This window comes from Chrysoperla carnea, chromosome 1 (genome assembly GCF_905475395.1).
Source record: "Chrysoperla carnea chromosome 1, inChrCarn1.1, whole genome shotgun sequence".
Taxonomy (NCBI): domain Eukaryota; kingdom Metazoa; phylum Arthropoda; class Insecta; order Neuroptera; family Chrysopidae; genus Chrysoperla; species Chrysoperla carnea.
The window spans coordinates 93,862,991-93,880,529 of NC_058337.1; the positions used below are offsets into that span (position 1 = coordinate 93,862,991).

Here is a 17,539-nt window from a genome sequence, read left to right on the forward strand (position 1 = left end):
TATTAAAAAATATAAATTAACATATAAAAAAATAAATAAACATTACTCAACTACTAATTACTAAGTACTATTCTGGCATTTCTTTTAATTTCAAACCTCCTGGTTTACGAAATATTCTCTCGTGTAATGGCAAAATACCGATATGATAACGTTTTAATATATTTATTGCATTTATACTATGTCCAGCTCCACGAAATGCTAATGTTGCATCACGACCAGCGTGCTCTAATAATACATCGGCTCCACCGGGATGCTAAAACAAAAATATTTATTAATATTAAATATTATATAGGTACCCACTACAATAATGATTTCATTATTAGGTAATGTTTAACCGCAACTTCGATTATATATATTAATAGACCTACACCGATTTTGAACATAGAACCTCGCCTCTACTTATTTCTGCGCTCATGGTCAGCCTCGGCGTAGAAATGACAGAGCACCTTTTTTTCTCAGTATTATTCTAGAGGAGATAAAGCTCCCTTCAAGTCAAAGCCATTGACTTTTACGTTTGTTTATAATTGCAATGCAGTTTGTTTTATTATTCAAGCGGAGTAATAGACTATAAACTCATGTCTGGGGGTACTCGATAATACCAATAATTGATTGATGTTTATGAAGAGCACCCTTTTTGTAGTAAACAGTTAACTTCATCTAAATTCCATACTTAAAATCCATTCCTTCCCTGGGCGTAAAAATTTTTAGGTACCAAAAACCCGACATTTTATGCCCCTGAATTGATATTACTTATGAGGTTGATATAAGTTGTTTTGTATGAAAAACAGTGTCACCACACTAAATTTTATCAAAATCGCCCTATCCGTTCTAAAGTTATGGAAGAAAAACGATTACAAAATTGCATCTTCTAGAGCGTATAGCGCGAAAATGGAGCAACTTTTACCAAAGCATGTTTAGTCAAATCGACTTTTTTTGAGCTAAGCTATATGTGGTAGAGCGCAGGTCCGTAACTAGGGCGTGGCAAAGGAGGCACCCGCCTGCGGCGGATAAGACATAGAGGCGCAAAACAAAACGTATGTTTTATACGTAAAACAAAAAGTAAGTAAAGAATCATGTAAAAGGCGCTCATTAATTTACATAAAGTCATAAAGTTAATAAATTCGATTTTTTTGATAACACAGGCAAATTTAATCCGATCTTACTGGATTGTTTTTTGAAACCCACTAATTTTGGGCCATTCTTTTCAGCTGTGATGCCAGTTTTTCACTAGCTGTCACTTATGTGTTTAATTCCGGGACCAGGATTCAACAATCTGGAAACCTATTAAAGCTAGGTTAAGTTTGATCACAAATTTGAAAAGTATGACCCAAATTTAGTAGTATTACATACTTGGTTTATCAAAATTGGATAAAATTTGGATGTGATATAGCAAAATTAAATTTTTTGGATTCTGATGACGTCATAAAGTTAAAAATTCAATTTTTTGGATAATACAGGCAAATTTGATCCGATATTACTGGAATTATTTTTGAAATCCACTAATTTTGAGTCATTCTTTTCATCTGTGATATCAATTTTTCGCTAGCTATCTCTTATTTGCTTAATTCCGAAGACCACAACTCCACATTCTTGAAATCTATTAGAGCTAGTTTAATTTTGATCACAAATTTGAAAAGTAAGACCCAAAATTAGTAGGATTACATACTTGGTTTATCAAAATTGGATAAAATTTGGGTGTGATAGAGCAAAATTTAAGTTTTTTGGAATCTGATGACGTCATAAAGTTTAAAATTGATTTTTTGGATAATGTAGGCAAATTTAATCCGATCTTACTGGAATTTTTTTTGAAACCCACTAATTTTGGGCCATTTTTTTCAGCTGAGATATCAATTCTTTGCTAGCTATCACTTATGTACTTAATTCCGGGACCAGGACTCCACATTCTTGAAATCTATTTGAGCTAGGTTGATTTTGATCACAAATTTGAAAAGTATGACCCAAATTTAGTAGGATTACATACTTGGTTTATCAAAATTGCCAATATGATATTTTTTGATACCTTTTAATAAACAGCGAATATATTAATAATAATTATTATATACAATTTTAATCCAATTTTGTTTGTATTACTCTGTATTATTTACTTTATTTATTATCAATAAAATTTCGATTTTGGAGATTAATTAGTTCCTTAGGCAAAATACCCCAGTATCATTTAGGAGAGTAATGAGTTCCTTGTTTTGCTCGGAAACGTAGATAGAGAAATCAATTCTTTAATTTGATAATATCAACTCATTTGAATAATATTTAAAAAGTTTATCAATTAAATGTACAGACTTACGGTAAAATGACACGATTATGGCAACTCTCCCCCATTTGGTCTTTACTCTTATGTTAAATACTATCAGTATACGAATTTTCATCAATATAAGGCGCAACCTAAATAATTGCCACCGGCGCTATATACCCTTAGTACGGCCCTGCTAGAGCGTTGCATATATCTTTTAGCGACTCCCTGTATATTGATTACTAGTAAATCCTAGAATATTTAGTAAATCTTAAAAAACTAAAAAAATAAAACTACAATGGGAAAATAATTTATCATTTTTCAACCCGAAGTCAAAAGAAAATAAGCACATTTTATATTTTATGTAAATTACAAAGAAAGGGCAAATAAAGTCAATTTATTTCTATAATTAGATATTAGCCGTTTAGTTGATGGTCTTCATTCTTACCAATATTAGATCCGTCTTTAATACACCATGTAATCATGAACCATATCCCTACTTGAAGACCTCGATTACAAGGCTATTTTAGATGTAATTGTAGAATAGAAATAAATAGACTTCATTTAGCCTTTTTTATAACTTATAAAAGCTAAGAACGTAAACTTGAAACATAACTAAGAACACTCTCGTTCAAATTACCTCTCAATAAAAATTATAAATCGGTTCATCCTTTTAGGAGCCACGATGCCAGAGACAGACAGACAGATACTCAGACACGTTAAACTTATAACACTCCTCTTTTTAGTCTAGGATTAAAACAGAAACTCGTTAAAAAATGTAAATACATATATTAATTTTTGCAACAGAACAACAAAATTTTATCTCATAGCTTCAATCAGAGAGGAGATCAAAATTCTCAAAATTAAAAAATTCTAGAGAGGCATTTTTGGCATGATTGTTGTTAATGATCTGTTCATGTTTCACTATGTTGGCATTTGGAATAAACCTCTTCGAAATTATTTAAATTATTTGGCGGTTTATATACCCCCCCCCCTTAATATTGGATTTATAAATTTGAGTCTTGGTTAAAAACGGCAAATAGGATGATACCTTCGACAGGTATTAAAATCTCCACGGTTAATAAACAACGTATTCAAAAAAAATTATACAAAGTGGAAAATTTGTATGAGCTGTTTTATAAACCCACTTGGATGCTTTTAATTTTTATCAGAACTTTCACGTAATATAATCAACAAAATTACTAAGCGCCTGTATCTGAATTTCCAACTAAAAATATTTTTGTTTAGTTCTTATTTCCCATTTTAACAATGCTTTTAGAAAGTATTACCCCTCTTAGCTATTTTATTGAATGTTAATATAAACAAATTTTGAATGAAGTCACTAATACCTGTCTTAATTATTATTTATCTTGTTATATAATCACTTTCAATGTCATTTTATTGTATACCTATCAATATTTTTGTTTTTAAGTATTTAAAAAACATGTTCGTGTTTTATTGTTGACAAGATTTTTGAATAAATTAATAGAGTATAACACGAGCCACGGCAATCTATATTTTCCAGTTTCTATCCAAAATATTAATCTTTACTAATATTCTAAATGCGAAAATAACTCTGTCTGTCTGTTACGCAATCACGCCTAAACTACTGAATCTATTTAAATGAAATTTGGCACAGAGATAGTCTAGAGCCTGAGAAAGGGCATAGGTTACTGCGAAAAAAGGGCTATAAGGGCTTGAAATAAGGGACGCAAGTTTGTATGGAAATTATATCATTTTTAAAGTTTAAAGCTTGAAACTTAAATTTTTTAGACTTTTAACTAGATATAAATAAATACGATATTCAAAGTTTGTGAAAATTTTACTATAAAGGGGGTAAAATGGGGATGGAATATTTGTGTGATGTCGTCGGTAAAAAAGCTTATGGCTCAGAAAATACAACTGTAGAGGAAATACAGAGAATTACGAAATCATTACAATATGTGAAACTGAAATTATCGCAACAACGCAAAATAGGTGTTCGTTTATAGAAAGGTGAATTAAAGCAACAGAATATATGAACTATAATAGGCCACAGCCTTCAAAATATAGGTGTAGATATTAGGTATTTAACAGATTTGAAAAATTGTTTCAAAAAATTAGGATTTCGCACCAAAATAACAAAATCTACGAAATTGTGAACAAAAGGAGAATAAGTGATTCCTAAGAAGGGAATTGATTATAGGTACACAATAATCTTTGTATTTATTTAAAATTTAAGTTGTGAAGCGAAGCGAGTAGTTCACAGCTAGTCTTCAATAAAACAAGTCGCACAAGTTTTTACAAAATACAAATCACATGATTTTTATAAATTTTACCTAGATGTTAATGAACATTTTTTATTTAGCCTTTCGCTTCATGATAAAGCTATGGCATTTGGAAAATGTTTATAAAATCTCAAAAATAGTTTTAGGATGTGGTACCCACCGGTTAGTCTCTACAGAAGGGGGGAATCGTTGGTTTACTACCTGAAAAATCAGTTTTTTTCAAATAAAATGAATATAACGCATTAACTGAAAATTAAAGTAGCTGGCATAATTCTGCATATTTTGGTCTATTTCACGACTTTCTAGCATAAAAATTAGTATATTCTATACTTAGATCCTATTAGAAACTTTAAAATCCGAAAATATTTACGAAAATATGGCTCATTAAACCTAAAATTTTAGGAAGTGATACCCATTAATCGCCGCGTGCGAAGGTACTACTAGATGTTTATTTAATCTACCAGGGGCAGTTTTCAGTAAATTCACGAAAAAATGATTTACGTGAGGGTTAAAAATAGCGATAATTATGCAATCGACAAAGCTGGCGAAGAAAGAAACAAGCTCAGAAAAGATTGTAGATTAATAGTCTGGACGTTGCCAGAAACCCGATCGGTCCAATTTTTTATACCTTTCTTCCCCCTCAGAACAGTTAAATGTCAATTTCTTGAACAAAACTTTCCCTAGGTTTTTTGGTTCATTTCACGTCAAAAAGGCCCTTTGTGATTTCTTCGTAAAGTTTACCGTTTTAACAGTTAAGATTTTAACAGTTTAAAATTTTGAAAAACTTTTAAAAGGTCATTTTCAAAGCTAAAAAACAATGGTAAAAATTAAAATTTTGAGCTTTTTGAGCGAAATGTTAAAATGATCTTTGAACATATTTCATAAAGTTCTGAAGAGTAATTACAGATTGTTTAATCTAAAGCCTCAATTCTTCACAAGATGTTATAATTCCCATTATAATCAATTTGTAAGACTGAAATGTTTATAGTTTAATTTAATTTTCAGCCTCGTTTTTCAGCTTTGAAAATGGATGGATTTTTTGAGTTTTTCTAAACATTAAAACCCTGAAATTTTCCCTGGCGCTCGTATATCCTTAAATAAAAATTCTAGAGAAGATTGTACAACATGCTTCAGAAAATATTTCTGAATAAGAGAGAAAAATTAATTTTTGAAAATTACACCAGGGTCCCAAATTTGAATCTCTTTTGAATCATATTTTTAAAAAAATTTTTAAAGCGTTAGGCCAGTGGAGAATTTAACAGGTGGGCAAAAGAGCAGTTGCCCATTGAGCTCTCGAAGAAGGGCCCCGAAGTGCATTTACTAAAAAAGGAAAATTTGTATGAAAGGGTACCACAAGGAGGGCACCAAGTTCATTAACGAAGATTGAAAAAAACATCTCTATTTATAGATTTTGCTGAATGGGGTTCTTCTTTTAAATTCACCATTGTATAAGGCCATAGATTGGATTAAAAATCTTACAGAGACATAGTACGTACTTTTTGCTTCATCACTGACTTTCACTGACTTTCGAAGAAAACTTACCATACCTCCCCTCCCGCCCTTAGTGGCTTTTCGCATGAGAATTGTACCCTCTACGGTGGATAGATAAAATCATCATAGTATTTAAGCATGTCTCGCCTAGTTGAATTAAAAATTTTAAATTTTAAAACATACGTAAACGTAAATTTCGGTTGTTAAAAAAATTTCATTTATTTTTTTGAAATATTAATCGAGAAATAAAGTTGTATTTCATTAAGAGTGCGTCAGTTCGAAAAGCACCAAAGCACGCACCATATTCTATAAATCCTTTTTCTGCTTTTCGTGATTTTTGGGGATATATCGTTAACAAAACATAACAAAAGATTGTTAATAAATAAACATTCTAAAAATATTTTAAAGGAAAAACTTCAGCTTACCTCCAAAAGAAATTCTGTGATGTTGTAAACTCGATCATACAAAATAATCCAACAATCTTCAGCGTTATCATGCCACAAAACTTCTTCCATTGTAATTATATGTTCTTGAATGGACGGAACTAATGATCGATTTTTTACTGAATTTGTTGATAAGCGTATTGCAGTCATTGTAAAAGACAAACAATTATTTAATGATGTACTATTTTTATTTGAAACATGTTCTTGTTGCATTTTTAAAACAAACAACAACAAAAACTATTATAGCAACAAAATTTAAAAATAAATTTTCATTTCATCAAGAAGCATTAATATTTTATTCAGTGAGTAAGGTAAGTAAATAGAAAATGTAATTTTATTCAACTAATTTTGTAAAGAATAAATAAAAGTAATTTATTGTAATAAAATTTTTTTAAACAGTTAGTTTTATTCCTAGACGCGATGCGACGCACAGATAAACTAATAGACAAGTGCGTATGTCTGGTTTTTTAGTTTGCTATATACACATTACACACAAGCACCTATGTGGAATCTAATCAGGTGTTAGGTTTCTATCTAATACTCTTTTAGACGGATTAAAAATGTATCGTTTTTTATAGATGAATTGACTTGGTAATAGATATTGTAACTACTATATTACCCGAAGCTCTCCAATTTATTTCCCTTAGTTTCTGACCAAAAACGATACTCAAAGCAATAACAAAGGCAAATTTGACCCGATTTTATTGGAATTATTTTGAAACCCACTAGATTAGGACTCCACATTCTTGAAACCTATTAGACCTAGATTAATTTTTATCACAAATTTGAAAAGTATGACCCAAATTTAGTAGAATTGCATACTTGGTTTATCAAAATAGGACAAAGTTTGGATGTGATAGAGCAAAATTAAATTTTTTGGATTCTGATGACGTCATAAAGTTTAAAAATTCGATTTTTTTGAGAACACGTTTTTTCAGATAAGAATAGTTAAAGTTACGATTAAATTTCAAGCACTGCGATTATATCCTTTATTCATTTGAAATTTGGAATATGCTATAGGTATTCATATTCTACCTGCCCTGGGTACTTTTATTTTTCGAAAATCGTGTTGATTTTTCCAATTTTTATTGTTCACACCCAGGTACAGTGGAATAAGAAAAAGTATCTGGGTGTGAACATTGAAAATTGAGAAAATTAATAGGATTTTCGAAAAATAAAAGTACCCAGGATAGGTAGAATATTAATACCTATATAGCATATCCAAATTTCAAATCGATAGAGTAAAAGGAATAATCGCAGTGCTTGAAATTTAATTGTAACTTTAACCATTTTTATCTGGAAAAATGTTTTTCTTTATAAATTTTTTTTCCCACCAATGAATATTTAAGAGGATTTTAAAAAAATTATAAGATTTCACGGTACTAAAAAATGATTTCACGCCAATCAAAAATGTTTTTGCTATAGCAATCTTTACGGCACGCCAAACAATTTCCGCTGTTAGGTTCTATTATATTGGCAGAGCCAATATAACCGCTGTTTCTTAAACCGAAAACGAATTTGATAGGCATAAGGAAACTTTGCAAATTTCGATCTGAAATTGTTGACCACAGCCGTTGTGTGTCGACAGTGTACATTTTTAAATGGTCAGGTTTTAAATGCGAAACCGCTCTAGATTTCCGCACTACAGAGAGGCTCTTATGTGTAAAGTGAATTTATGCTTGTGGTTTTAAGTAATACAATGCTTATATTAAGTCATATTTTCCCGAAAATATAGACTTTTGCACTGTATTGAAGGTCAACGTGGAGGGATTTTACTTATATTATGCGCTTTATAACCCCTAGAAAAACATTTAGGAGATGTTATATATAACTATTTATTTCCCGATACTATGCAAACTGATGTTACAAAAGCGGCAACTCCTTTAAGCACTATGGAGGGCATCGCGAGGGAGAAATCGCTTTTTGCGCTGTTTTTAAGGCTTAGCTCATCTTTAGAACCTCTTCGAATATAACTGAAGGGTTGAAGATCGTTATTTAAGTTGTTTTAATGACAAGAAAGTGCTTTTGGGAGTGTCAACTTCTCACCCAGTCCCCTTTTTATGTCGAAAATTTATGAATTTTTGCGATTTTTAGGTCTTTGAGCATTTCTAAAAAATTTCCCAAATTGGGTTAGATTGTTGGGAATTTATCTGAGAATAGAGTTAATATGTATCTCTCGGTAGTGCCGACCCTTTTTTCTCGCTTTTATGTAAATGTTTCATGTGTTCAAAGACATAGCATGACAAGAATCTGATTTCAATACAAAACATATTATTAGTAGCATCTAATGATGGGAAAATATGACCATAATGATGTAACTCGTTACTCTCATGAGTAATTTTTTTAACACTAAAACCAATTTTTTCAATCACTCTACCAGTTGGATATGATTAGATCTATAAAATACTTTTGGTGTAGACTAGAAGTTTGTAAATATAAAATTACATCAATACTTTATTGATACATATTTACTTTCCAATTCCGCGTAGAGATTGATTCTGAAAATCAGTTTAAAAGTCCTTGACTTGTTTATTACTCAGAAGCTGTTATAATGTAGCTTCTAAGATAAACAAACAAATAACATGATGAAATATTTTCTTCTAATATTGAAAAGACGAATTAGGCCGGCTACACATTATTAGAATTTTTTTCGAAAATTCACAGATATAATACACGACACCGGCAAATATGTTCTACACGACCCACACTATGTATAAATGCTTCTTATAAAAAATTCCAACGGCTAGTAGGGTTCATCCACAAATTAGATCACAATAATTTTACGATTTTACCCCCCCCCCCCCTGTCACAGATGGTTACATTTTTGAAGCCCTTGGTGCGACGTCACATACTCACATAAGAGTATAATAAAAACTTGGTGGATTAGTTTTTTGTTGTTTTAAGATGTGGCGTCACAAAGCTTTTGACCCTCACTACCCCTTGGCACACAATGTCACAATTCGTTGACCCCCTCCCTCCCCCTTAACGTGTGACGTAATTAATCAATAGTCCCGTAATACAAAATAAAAAATTCTACCGCATATTACCAGAAATACATCTAATCCATTAGACGTCGAAGGATCGATTCGATTTCAGACCAGAAATTCTTATCAATAAATACTTATGATAATGGGCGGGGTAGGGGTCTAATACAAAATAATATATGCTCAAAATTTTCCTAAGAAATTCGGATTTTGTGTAGCCGGCCTTAGCCACAAATTAATTCCTTTTTATAATGTACCAATTATTATCTTTACTAAATAAATGGCGTATTGTATAAACGATTACTCTCCACGAGCGTACCGAAGAGGGGAAGGGTGTAATAATAGTTATGTAACTACAGGTTTAATTGTACAGTATTATCCATATAGCTCGTAGCTCGAAAACTACAGGGGAACAAATTTTGTGGCCGTGGGAGCTTTAGATCAGAACGATCCGAAGAACATTTTGGGGGCGGTTTGAAAAATTATCTAACAGAAAGCTATTTTCCTAGTCATATACTAAAACTTAATATATTCATAGCTTTGTTCACTCGTGGCTCGAAAACTATTCGTTAAAAATTTTTGTGATCATGAGAGCTTTTGATCAGGATGATCCATTTTAGGGTGGATTAGAAAAAGTTTCACAGAAAGTAATTTTCCTATATAATATTGCGGGGTCCTTTAGTGTTATCTTTCAACACAAGAGAAAGCAAGTTAAAGAAAATTTCTAATTCCTGGTGTATTAAAACCGTGAATTGACGTAGGTACAGACGTACTTATAAGTATATTAAATCCTGAAAATACTTGTAATTATTATTTTTTAATACTGCTACTTATATAAATTTATATCTATTTAAAATTTTAAACGTTATCTAATATTCTTTCAATATATTTGTAACTACATATCTGGCTTCATCGTATCAAATTTCACCTCCATTATAATAATATGTTGGGAGGGTACACAAAAATCTGAACTATAAGTGAATACTTAAGCGATTTTCATACGAAAGTATAATCAAGCACATGGGTAAAAGTAAGGGAAAATTTAGTATCTTTGTATCGCCAACTTATACCCTATCATCTTCTGCGAAGTCGGGTTTTAGTTTTTAATTAGCAATTAATGTGATATCTTATTCTATCTTTAACGATGAACGATTGTCCAAAACTGTTTGAAAACCTAGCATAAAAATGTACTCTTTGAAGTTGTAGAGTGTAAAATTAGAAATAAGTCAATTGGAAATTATTTATTACATTTTAATACTATTAAGGATAGATTTGGGAAAATAAAAAAGCATTTCTCAAAACTATATAAAAAGAAATAGAAAATTAATCCTTTTTCACCATTCCGACAAAAATTTTTTTATTTACTTTTTCGCACTTTGTATACTAAAGGTTCCATAGCCACAAAAGGTTCCATTGTACGTATACATACAATGGAACCCTTTGTGGCTATACTACACGCACTGGACCAATTTTTTTAAATAGAAATCCGTCAAATATATTCATTCTATGACAGTAATTTTTTCAAATTTTTGTGTGACTGTGGAAATAAAAATTAAGTTAAGAAAATTGTTTTAAAATATTTATAATCCACTGTAAGTTGATCGCAACAATAAAAATAATATAATTATTTTCTAATTAATCGGAAAATGGGAATATGGGATTGTCTGAAATGTTGGAATACTTTCCCTAGATCATCTCCAGAATCGTACGAAACTAGAGATAATATTATTGGAGAGAATTGTGAATTTGATATACTTGTTGAAAAATTAATCGTTATTGGTGTGCCATACCCTGTATTATGTCCTGGAACAGATATTGACGACCGTTGCTGTGCGAGAAAATTTTGGCCTAAAAAAAGTATTCCAAAACTTATGTCACCTTGCACAGAACCGATATGCTCGTTTCAAGCAATAACTCCAGATACAGCACAAACTTGTAGGTTGGTATACCCATTTTATTCTTATTAAAAATTAAAGCATTTCTAACGGTGGTAAAAAAGCTACAAGCGAGTTAACTTCGAAGAAGTAATTCATTACGATATGTCAATATCGTAAAATGGTAAAATATCTTTTATTATGTCTAGCAAAATGGTTTGTGTCTTTTAAATTTTTTAGAGCAATCATGAGTAAAGAAAAGAAGAAAATAGAAAGCAGCGAAGACACTACTGAGACTACTGAGGATGGTGAGGCAGACGAACAGCCAGAAGAGAATAACGAAACCGATAACACATATGTGAAATCTGTTATATCACGATCATCGCATCGTAGTGAATTAAATGACGAACGATCTCTTGTAAACGATGCAATTAAAATAAACCAAACAGCATCTGGAGCGGGCATTGTAGTACCGAACCCTCAAAATTATGAGGAACAGTATTATAGAGATTTTATATTAAAATATGGAACAATATTTACAGAAAATGCCAAAGATCCAATACCAAAAGATCCAAATCCAGTAAATCCATCAAATATTGTAAAAATTAAACCATTAGTTATACCTTTAATTCAGCCGTCAACTTCTAAAAAAAAGGAATTAAAAACAAAAGTTAGTAAACAAGATAAAGTTACTCCTGTTTGGAGGACTAAACATAAAAATGCAACACAGCAGAATGAAATAAAAAATACTAAACAGGATGTTAGTGAAATTGAATTAAGTTCAATTGATGCTGAAGCTGAAAATGACGAATCTTATACTTCAGAAGTAGATCAATGTAAGTCCTCAGAAAAATGATCGCCTGATAATAGTGTAAATCTTTTGTTTCCAAGAGAAACAAAAAATATATGCTAAATATTTAACTTTTTTAATATTGTTCATCCAAATTCGGATATACAGAGTGTCTACTTAAGTTGGCTACATATGAAAAACTTTTTGTTATACGGTTTACGAAAAAAATTTATTCTTTATAAAAATTTCTGCTTTCGAAAATATTAATATTCAGTTATTCACTTTTGGCATCGAATGTATAGGATGTCCACAAATAGAGAAAGTTTGGTATGATTAGTCCAAGGAATCACGTTGTCAAATATAAATTTTGCCCCCGTTTTTCACCCTCCTAGGGTAGAATTTCGGAAAAATCCTTTCTTATCGGATGCCTACGCCATACAAAGAACACACCCTACGAGTTTCAGGCCTCAGGACGAAGCATTTTATATGTATTGATTAAATATAGTATTGAAGAACATCACCTTGAAAAATGAATAAAATGCCAGTAATTTATAGTCTGATGTATACAAATTCCGCGTTATTATAAAGGGCAAATCTAGTATCTTTGGCATGGACAGACTTAAATAGAAAATCCCGTCATTTCGATAAAACAAAATTATTAAAACCATTTCCAGCTTTCCACAAACTATCGCAAGCATAATCTTATTTTAATGGCCAAAAAAATTAATTTTTGTAAAAAATGATCATTTTTTATAATGATAATTAAAGATTTTGTTAATTATAAATAATTTAAGGTATTCAAACGATAAAAGTAAAGCCTGGATTTCCCACGTTGAAATTAAATCCTGAACAAACTCAAAATTTTGCTATTGCACACAGTTCATTCAAAGTCACATCATCTGAAGCACAACAAATGAAAAACGATAATCAAACAGAAAAAGTTGCCGTAGATAGTTCAAAAGACATGGGAGTTGAAGGCACCTCATCTGATAATCATCGTGGAAAAAAAGCATTACGATGGAAAATTATTATCCGACATCAAACTCCATCTACTGAACAAGCTGAAGTCATGACGGATAATAAAAAGTCTGATCAGAATACCAAAGACACAACAAAAGACAGTTCTTCGAGTGATTCAGGTTATTTACATTATGATTATGTAGACGAATGAATTTGCACAAAGATTGAATTTATTAATTCAATTGATTCTTATTTGGTGTATTATAATTTTTATGGATAGAATTGATTAAAAATCAATAAAAAAAATTCCTATACAATTATTCCAAAATATTTTCTTACTCTATATTAGTTAGCCTTTGTCCTTAAGTTCTTACACACTTGAAAGCCAAATCTTACTCGTTTAAAATTTTTATTCGCGTTAGGGAGTTAAAAAAAACCGTTGTTTTCGTCTGACGTTTTACATGTATTTAAAAAAATTAAAAACCATTTCAAACAAAAATTTCAAGTGTGTATAAGAAATTCTGATGTCTACCGCACATTATCAGACGCTGAAAGATCGGACGGATATCTATTATAAGTACTCAATAACATAAAACATATCGTGTTTTCAACGCACCCCCCCCTTCCCAAAAAAAAAGGGGTTACAAGTTTGACCACTATGTGTGCCTGTCTCTGGCATCGTAGCTCCTAAACGGATGAATCGATTCTGATGTTTTTACTTTATTATATTATAAATATAATAAAGTATTGTGATCGAAAAAAAAAAATCGATATCGGGGTTTCAACGGAAATACACTTTTTGAGGGTCCCTGATTCCAAAAAAGGTGTGGTTTTTAAAAAATGTTGCGTCCGTCGGTATGTCTGTTACCAAGCTGGAGCCTTCAATTTTCAACCAATTTTTCTCAAACTCATAGGTTCAGTTTGGTCATAATTCCAGACGATTTTTCGATTTTTTTCCCTAGGCCTTTTTTTAAGGGTACTTCCCTCTAGGCCAAAACAGGATTTTTGGGGTTTTCTCAAAAACGGCTCTAACGATTTCGATTAAACTTGACACAAGGCTAAACCTTAAGGTGTTCCTAGGATTGGTATAGGCTACATATCCGGGAAAATTCTAGAAGGCCACACCTTAGGGAAAACATTTCAAAATACAGGAAAATGGGATTTTCTAGGGAGAGGCTGAGGGGGCAGCAGTGAACCTTCGTATCAGGGTTTATATCAAGAAGGTCCTAAGTTTGATATAACTACCCACTGGGACCCCTTCCCCTGGAGCCGTAGAGCCAAAATAAAATAATAGAATTGGCTGCTTTCAATCAAAATATTACAAGAATAATATATCAATTTTATAATATAATAAAGTCTTGTCCGATGTTTCGGACCGTTTATTTGTTTTGTTTGAAAGGCAATTTAATGAAGTGTTCTTGGCTAAGTTTCAAGATAATCAATTCAGTTTGGAGAGAGCTACAACAAGGAAAAACCCGCAATTGTCGAGGTTTTTTCAATTTTGTAAATTTCACTTAAAAAACTACATAGTACATACCATTTTTGTATTAAAATAATTCTTTTATTGTTTATTTATATTTCAATATTAAAAAAAAAAATTATTCTAATATATAAATTATTAAGACAGTATAACAACAACAAATAATTAAATTGCTTGCCTAATCACAAAATTTGTAAGCAATTTAACGCGAAACGCTTCATTGGTATTATTTAAAAATAAAAGTCTTATATCGCATACTCTGGTTTTCCTTCTTTGGTCCATCCAATACGTTTTTGTTTTTGGAATGCAAAGGTCAAATACAAAGCTGAAAATAAAACAATTCGATTAAAAATTAAAATACAACATAATAAAAAATTATCTAGAGCCACCATTTTCATTAAATTGTAATCTGGATAAAGTAGGGATGCCCCTAAAATGCTTCGCTTAAACTCCCATCGAATGTCAAAACGTGCGATAATGAAATTTCGTTTAGTTTAGGACTTTTTTAACATTTTGGATATTTGAATAGTTATAGAGTATAAAAATGATAGTCCAATAGGGAATATTCATGAAATTTAAATTTGGTTCATATATTTTTCTTCCGTAACTTTAATGACTGGATATTTCAACTAAACCATTATTTTAGTAATTAATATCTTTTTAATTACTTAAAATTAATTAATAAAAGTACAAATTCAGTGAGGGCATTTAAAAATTTCTAAAACGGAAATTCAAATTTTTGACGTGACATCAAAGTACGGGCTTGTTAAATTTGTTGACATACTGTGTGATATTAATTACTTACATTTTATATGGTATTTCATTAAATTATACTATTCTACGGCTTTTTATTAGAAAACTTAATTTTTAAAGTGTAAATTATACATTGAACTGTCACCAATTGACAGATCACGTACTTATACGTCATCAATAGAGAGCGCCAAAAAACTGCGTTTAATCTCAAAATTATAATGTATTTTAAATATTTTTTTACACTTAACTACAGCATTTTTAACAATGAATTAAAAATAAAACGAATATATTTACAAAATTTCAACTTACTTGCAGCTTCCCACTCAGATTTAGACAAAGTACCAATTTTCATATTGTCATATTTCGAATTATTAATAAACTCTTCAGCATGCTCATAATCACCCTGTGCCAAACCCACCAACTCTTCACCATTTCTTGGTGGATATGTTTCTAATCCTTGCATTTTAATTAATAAAGGCATACCGTCATCTTTCATGCGATTATAATATTCGTCAAAACGTTCTTTACTCACTAACTTCAGACCAAATTTCGCTGCCAATTTAACAAATGTTGGAAAATGTACTAAAAACTCTGGACAATCAACGACACCTTCTAAATGAAAATCATATTTGGCACCAAATATCGGTGGTTTGTCGGTATCACATCGAAACGTCACATTATATATCGCATTACCAAAAGTTGTTTGTCCACTTTTACGTTGACGTGCTACTAACTCATTTGCATCGGGTATGGTTCCAATAAAATAACCACCCGGTTTTAAACATTCGCTAGCGTTTTGTAACATACATTCAGCTTGTTGTAAACTTTCAAAACTGTAATGAAATGAAAATTGACAACTTACTAAATCTAATTCAATCGTTTTGTCTTGATATTTTTCACGTAGACGTGATTTTGTTAAATCTGCTGGAATAAATTCAGCTGTAAATTTTTGTTGTCGATTATTATAGCCTTGATTGTTACGTTCGAACATATATTTGTATCTGCTTTCGCACTGTTCAACTGAAACGCTGGCTATATCTGAACAAATTAAATGATGAATATTTCCTTTACGCCATTTTAGTAAATCACCTCCTTTTCCACAACACATATCCAACACTTTTGTATGAGCACCGTAGCTTTTACCATCTCGTACTTTTGTTAAATACTCGTTAATCAGTCGACTTTTAATCCAATTATTAAAATTTCTCATATAAAATATTCGTGACTTAAGTCGTTCATCTAAACCTTTCTCCTCTAATGCATTATAATGTTGAGCGACAACTTTACTATGCTCACCGGGTTGTTCTAAACATTTTGGACTTGAAGTAGTTTCATGAGCAATTTCAATTTTAGCTTTTTTGATGGGCGGATAGATTTCTTCTTCAGGTTTTTCGTCAGTTTTTTCATCTTCACTTGATATTGATGTCGAAGTTAATCGACGATCAGCATTTGCAGCAGCTAACATTAAAGTTTTTTCTAAATCGTCCTCTTGATTTTCATAATTTTCTGTATCTAAGTCGTCAGATTCACTAGCCATTGTTATTAATTATATTTTTAAGTATAAAAGTTTATTTTTTATTCTATAATTTAACATTTATTTTAATTATAATAAATTCGTTTCTAGGTTGTTACCCTTAATAAAAAACATTTTAATATTTTTTTTAAAGATTGGTAACCGCATACGTTTCACTTAGCGCTATTTTTGAAATTCAAATTAAATACTTTTTTTTTAACATAAAACAGAATTAGTGGATTTCGTGTTTTTAAATTTTAAATTGAATCCCGTTTAATAATAATATTCTTTATTTTTTATAAACATTTTTTTAAATTATTAACAAAAATTATTTACCTAACCATCGCGCTTTATTACTTTTTTTTATAAAGCGATATGCGATAAGCCGATAAGCGCATGTGATCTTTGATGAAGTTAGCTGAATATGTATGCATTATTTTTTACCTCCATATATAGGTTGAAATGTGAAATATAACATGATAAAAAATATATTCGGAAATTGTCATTCCAAACTGCAGAGAAGTTTATTAAGTAACCAGATAAAGTAATATATTAAATAAAGAACTTTTTAGAAATGAGATCTTAGTAAAATTATAGGATATATTTTATTTTTGAATTGTTTTTAAAGAAGTGATAATCAATTAAGTTACGATAATTCATAAAACGAAATTCATATATATAATCAGTTAAACCAATTTTTGTGTCTTTACGAAATTATTTACATGTGTGGAATGCG

General features: G+C 30.7%; 3 protein-coding genes across 3 annotated transcripts; 1 reads left to right on the forward strand and 2 right to left on the reverse strand.

Annotated features, from left to right (window-relative positions):
• Positions 1-6,647, reverse strand: LOC123306074 (cytochrome b5, seed isoform-like). Its single transcript, XM_044887949.1, has 2 exons — positions 6,432-6,647; positions 1-253 (listed from the first exon to the last, which is right to left on the reverse strand). The coding sequence occupies exons 1-2, from the start codon at positions 6,597-6,599 to the stop codon at positions 68-70; spliced, it is 354 nt and encodes a 117-aa protein (XP_044743884.1). The 5' UTR covers positions 6,600-6,647; the 3' UTR covers positions 1-67.
• Positions 6,648-11,079: 4,432 nt separating this feature from the next.
• Positions 11,080-13,268, forward strand: LOC123292327. The gene is made up of 3 exons (XM_044872952.1): positions 11,080-11,372; positions 11,548-12,143; positions 12,892-13,268. Exons 1-3 carry the CDS (start codon positions 11,080-11,082, stop codon positions 13,266-13,268), a joined length of 1,266 nt encoding a protein of 421 aa, XP_044728887.1.
• Positions 13,269-14,684: 1,416 nt separating this feature from the next.
• Positions 14,685-16,912, reverse strand: LOC123306061 (mRNA cap guanine-N7 methyltransferase). Its single transcript, XM_044887932.1, has 2 exons — positions 15,600-16,912; positions 14,685-14,862 (listed from the first exon to the last, which is right to left on the reverse strand). Exons 1-2 carry the CDS (start codon positions 16,825-16,827, stop codon positions 14,783-14,785), a joined length of 1,308 nt encoding a protein of 435 aa, XP_044743867.1. The 5' UTR covers positions 16,828-16,912; the 3' UTR covers positions 14,685-14,782.
• Between the last annotated feature and the right edge of the window lie 627 nt (positions 16,913-17,539).

What these genes read in the sequence shown, in the direction of transcription:
- LOC123306074 (XM_044887949.1), bottom strand. Translation starts at nt 6,599, where the DNA reads ATGACTGCAATACGCTTATCAACAAATTCAGTAAAAAATCGATCATTA. An exon ending in TCACAGAATTTCTTTTGGAG is followed by an intron (nt 254 to 6,431) that starts GTAAGCTGAAGT and finishes TTTTTGTTTTAG; the next exon opens with CATCCCGGTGGAGCCGATGT.
- LOC123306061 (XM_044887932.1), bottom strand. Translation starts at nt 16,827, where the DNA reads ATGGCTAGTGAATCTGACGACTTAGATACAGAAAATTATGAAAATCAA. An exon ending in ATCTGAGTGGGAAGCTGCAA is followed by an intron (nt 14,863 to 15,599) that starts GTAAGTTGAAAT and finishes TTTTATTTTCAG; the next exon opens with CTTTGTATTTGACCTTTGCA.
- LOC123292327 (XM_044872952.1), top strand. Translation starts at nt 11,080, where the DNA reads ATGGGAATATGGGATTGTCTGAAATGTTGGAATACTTTCCCTAGATCA. An exon ending in GATACAGCACAAACTTGTAG is followed by an intron (nt 11,373 to 11,547) that starts GTTGGTATACCC and finishes TAAATTTTTTAG; the next exon opens with AGCAATCATGAGTAAAGAAA. An exon ending in TACTTCAGAAGTAGATCAAT is followed by an intron (nt 12,144 to 12,891) that starts GTAAGTCCTCAG and finishes AAATAATTTAAG; the next exon opens with GTATTCAAACGATAAAAGTA.